This window comes from Montipora foliosa, chromosome 9, assembly GCF_036669935.1.
Source record: "Montipora foliosa isolate CH-2021 chromosome 9, ASM3666993v2, whole genome shotgun sequence".
Taxonomy (NCBI): Eukaryota; Metazoa; Cnidaria; class Anthozoa; order Scleractinia; family Acroporidae; genus Montipora; species Montipora foliosa.
Window position 1 is genome coordinate 9734371 of NC_090877.1, and position 5000 is coordinate 9739370.

Consider the following 5000-nt stretch of genomic DNA (forward strand, 5'->3'; position numbering starts at 1 on the left):
ACGTTAACTCCTTGTCGCTTTTATACTTTTGCCCACAACAAACAAAACTATTGAGTTTTTGTAGGAAAAAAACAAGCATTTTTCGTTTTAAAGGCACCATTTTTTTTTTAGCAATTTGACAGCCTCAATGTCAGGGCTCAGGATTTTAACAAATAACCATTTTTCTAGCAAAACGGTTTTATTTAGACCTCTTACATAAAGTAATCTTCAGTTTCTCCATTCTGGCAATTCAATATTGAAGAAAGATAATCATTCATCATTTAAGTACGAACGGTTCCTTGCATTTGTGATTTCAAAAACCGAAAGAGAAAAGGAAAGAAGAAACTTCTGAGTTAGTGGCCTGCTCGCTGGGTTTAGGCATTATAAAGGCGTGAAATAATCAGCATTCAACGTTAAGCTTTACTTATGTCCAACCTCCTTAAAAATACATACTGTATACAAAGTACAAGATATCGATAGATCGAGTAGGTTTATGTCAGCAACACTATAGGAAGCCGATCTGAACTTCGTTCTTATCAGAGGGCAGCTCGCAATACCGGTTTCATTAGGGAACTTAAAGGGGCACTGTCATACTAAATTTACTGTTTTAGGTCAAAACTGGGTATAAGATTAAAATTAGTACTTTACCTTACACGTACAACATTCCTGCAGACAACCCACTGAGAAGATAGGAAATGTATTTATGACACAAAGAGCCATTCGCATTTAATTTCTGACGACTTCTGAAGACATCTTCTCCAAACTTGAAAAAAAAACTCGCCAGTTTTTTTCAAGTTTCAACAAGAGTGAATTAGATAAGAGTGTTGATCTACCAGTTTGCAGTCTTGCACCAGCACAGTCACAAATGGATTTACGCTTTGCTCCCGAAACAAACAAAGGGCCGCCATTTTAACCAATCAGAAGAAGCCATGTCACGCGTGACTGCTTCTGCCACGTTTTTTCAAGGACATGACAACTGATTTTTGCGGGAACGGGTATTCTAAAAATAGACTCACCTGTGGCTGTGCAGGGGAGCCCACTTATGTCATAACAACACTCTTATCTAATTCACTCTTGGTTTCAATTCATTTCCATCCTCTCCATCCTTGGCCGTAAACAACAAAGAATAGCTTCGGTGCACTTCATTAGTTATTGGTAACACAACTACAGCATTTTCTTTTGGCCTTCATTGATGCAAACACGTCTTGTAGTGTTTTGAAGTTTGGCTAAAATAGCGTGACACTGCCCCTGCCCCTTTAAGCAAGCGAAGTTTTTTTACCCCTGAACGGCAACCGGAGGTGAGCTGTTTTCGTATTTAACTAGTCTTGACACCACCACATTCATATTATTAAGTACCTTCTCACTAGTAGCGACGATTAGTTTGAAACTCTGGGAGAGACCGATGTCCTGTCATGCGAAATGTTCGCTTCCGGTTTCAGTCCGTGTCTCAAAAACGTCACGTGATTAAGCTCTCTAATATTATCTCACCTTGTATACATCATAATGGCTGATGATGTCATCAAATAAAGTGTATAAGTCATTCAGAAGAGTGACGACCTGCCGACAAAATATGGAGGCTTGTTGATCATCTGTTTATTAGTGTAACGACTCGAAAAAAATTAAATGTTATATACGTAAAGATTGAAGAGAAAAACAACTACAGAGGGACGCGCCTTACCGTGGCCACCTAACAAAGTTTTTTACAAATTGTCCGCCAATCAGGATGTGTGAATGTGATTGACAGTCACGCCTCCTTGCAAAGTCTCGTACAGTTGTAAGTTGAACACCGTTGAATGGGTTGTTGAGTTGACGTATTTACAAGTAATTGTCAAATGTGAAAGTTTTTTGGGTGGCCACGGTAAGGCGCGTTGCAATGTAAATTGTACCAAAGGGAAGTTAAATAAAAGTCGCATAGTATAGTGGTCCAATATATTTTCAATGATGCCCCGGCTAAAACTGAATCTAGCCGTTCTGAGCATAGCGATCAACAGAGTCTTCCTTGGTGGGGTCGTTCCAAATTTATTTTCGCCATGCCTTCATATCAAATAGCCGCCTACCTGTTGCCTCTTTCCAGGTGACTTAGTTTTTACGAAGTGAAAGGTGTTTTTAATCAGAAATTAGTTGCCAAACTGGAGGTGAATTTCTCAAACTCGTTAATAATTCATTGACTAAACTACCAATCACAGGCTGTATAGCACATCACGTCCACGATGCGTTTAGATACGCAATGACATACAACATAACATTCTCCAGAAGGAGTGGCATACACCACTTGATTAAAATATCCGCATATGTCATCTCATCAAGCAAATTATGCAACACTTTAAAACTAACGATTCAACTCATTATTTACCGAAACGAACCCAATACCCAAAACGGAAAGCCATTCTGCTCGACAATGATTTTTCCTCGTTAATAACCTCCGATCAGAACGCGAAAAAAGAACCAATACATATGACTGTGTGTATAAATGTGGGCTAAGCCCTCTTTACTAAAGACACACAGTTAACTTATCACCTGCAGTGGTGTACTTTCAGCAGAGAGTTCGGTGAATCCCACAATGTCACTGAAGTAAATTGAGACCTCATGAAAGCTCTCTGCCTCAACTGCTTTTCCTTTCTTTAGCTGTTCTGCTACTGGTCTGATGGAAAAGAAGGATAATTTTGACACAACATCTATATCAACACAGGACTGAATGTGAGCGAAAAAAACAAACAATTCGTAGAGAAATCGACGTGAATAAAAATGAGGGTGGCTTCGGTTTATCTCTTCCATTTATTCCCAAGTAAAAATGCGTTGTGTACTTTCGTAGTGTTCCCCGATTTTCTAGCGAGCTTTCCATGACACGTAGGTTGTCCTCGCTGTTGGTGCTGTCTCCATCAATGGCCGTTTTTATACTAGAGACACATAATCCATCCAGACGAATTATGCGTCTCTCATGTTATCCGTCTAGTGTAAAGACGGGACGAACTATATGAGACGCATAAATCGTCTTGGACGAACTTGGGCAAACATTTTTTCTGCGTCTGTTAAATTCGTCTAGTATAAAGACGGGCACTAGACGCGTAATGTGACTGGACGAACTTTCCAGTTTAGTGCGTCTTCGAAGACGCACTAAAACAGATTCTTCGTCCAGACGCATAATGCGTCTTGTGGCCGCCTTTATACAAGACGAATTTAATAGACGCAGAAAAAATGTTTGCCCAAGTTCGTCCAAGACGAATTATGCGTCTCCAGTATAAAAACGGCCAATGTCCCCCTTCCCATCTCCGTCTTCAGCTTCGTCTTCGGCTTTGTCTTCATCTTTGCTTCCAAAGTCGTCTCGGGGCCCTAACATGACAAACCAAAATTATCGGAAAACTATGAGTACAACACACAATCCACGCACCGTGGAAGCATTCTTTCAAGAAGAGCGTCTGTCTTTTTCTTCTCCTCGACAAGCTGTCCAGTTCTTTCAATCACCAGTTCTTCCAGGTTATCAGCATACTTCTCCATCATGTAAACCATATTGTCGAAAATGTTAGTTCTCCTTTAAAATGAACATAGTTGATCTTATTAATAGTTAGACCGTAGCAGCTTTTGAACTTTGCGTCGATTTTGTGTTGATACAATATTTGCATTCAATACAGCTCAAAGCTCGGAATGAGTAAATATTTGACAGATGAAGCTGTGAGTAACTACGGCTTGCTATATCCCCCAAAAGAGCACAATAGCTTAATGTTATGACACATTTTGGGTCAATTTTATGAGGGGGGGGGGGGGGTGGAACTATCAGGGTTAATTCATGTTAAGGAAGAAACACTCGTGCTGGAACAGACACGCTTTACACTGAGTACGCGTTATGCCTGTCTGTTATTTTAAGGCCCCGATTAGAATATTACATAATGTTCCTAGAACATTCTATGACAGTATAGAACTGGATAAACAGGTTTTTATCATATCTACTTATCAGTTTGCGCTCTTTTGTCGCTGATCGATCTGTAACGGAGTTCTCTTAAGCTTTCGGTAGAAACTAAAGTTTGACTTGCGTTTAAAGACTTTTGGTGCTCACAGACGTTCGTCAAGCTGAATTTTTACAATTCAGGCAAGTTACTTTGATGTCAAATTACATTAAGTAAGTAATAGGAAATAGTGATTAAATTTAATAAGAAAGACCGACGACATAGATGGAGCTTGAATCGCCTTCATTTGTAAAAAAACACCCAACTTTCTAACCGGCACATGGCCTCTTCACCAAATATGTTTTGCGCCAATTACGGTCAACTTACATCCCATTGTTTGTTAACATCTTGTTCATAGTCTTCTTGATCTCGTGAAAATCCGGCCGCATGTCTGGATTCTCTTCCCAACACTGTTTCATCAACTCACGCATCTCTTCGACTCCAGCGATAAGCTCAGATACTGTCGGACGAAATGGTGGAAACTCTCCATTCTGTACTCTGCTTACGATTTCTGTATAATTCAAAGCGTCAGTAGGTTAACAACGTTATCATAATAAGCTTATTTTTAATGCGTTATAAAATTCAAATTGAGACCGGCAGATTTCCTTTTCTTATAGGAACGAGTAGCTTGATCCTGTTGCCGTTAGACACCGGGACCAGGCTGTTCGAAAGCCGATTAAGTTAATCTAGGATTGACAATGAATTGTATCAGTCATCCAGTTGAGCCATATAATAAAACGAAAATAATTCACTTACTGGAAAATTATAGACGAACGATCGACTTTTTGGCCATATCACACGGCCTTCATCAGGAATCTGCCGAGTCTGCTTGGGTCACGCAAGTGTCACGTGATAACTGACTCGGCACGTCCCGTAACGCACGGTCCCAAGTGTGCGATAGCACGAACCGTAGCCCCCCTTTCTTGTTAAGAGAAGGGCCCTCTACCCTCTCCCAAACAGCTTCTTTAATGACACGTCTGACCCAGTTTTCTTCCTTGTCCAGGATCTTGACATCACTTAGATCAAACGAGTGCCCCGAGCTTCGTAAATGGTTATAGACGGCAGAATTCTGTGCCTCGA

General features: G+C 40.4%; 1 protein-coding gene across 12 annotated transcripts in view; it reads right to left on the reverse strand.

The window, feature by feature from the left end:
• Positions 1 to 5000, reverse strand: part of LOC137971032 (atrial natriuretic peptide receptor 1-like) — a 62748-nt gene that overhangs the window by 5681 nt on the left and 52067 nt on the right. For all 12 annotated transcript variants that reach the window (XM_068817738.1, XM_068817740.1, XM_068817744.1 and 9 more), the window contains 4 exons: positions 4248 to 4431; positions 3368 to 3508; positions 2497 to 2620; positions 1468 to 1536 (listed from right to left, as the gene is read on the reverse strand). In XM_068817738.1, the coding sequence (XP_068673839.1) occupies positions 1468 to 1536; positions 2497 to 2620; positions 3368 to 3508; positions 4248 to 4431 (518 nt within the window). The remainder of the gene's footprint in view (positions 1 to 1467; positions 1537 to 2496; positions 2621 to 3367; positions 3509 to 4247; positions 4432 to 5000) is intronic.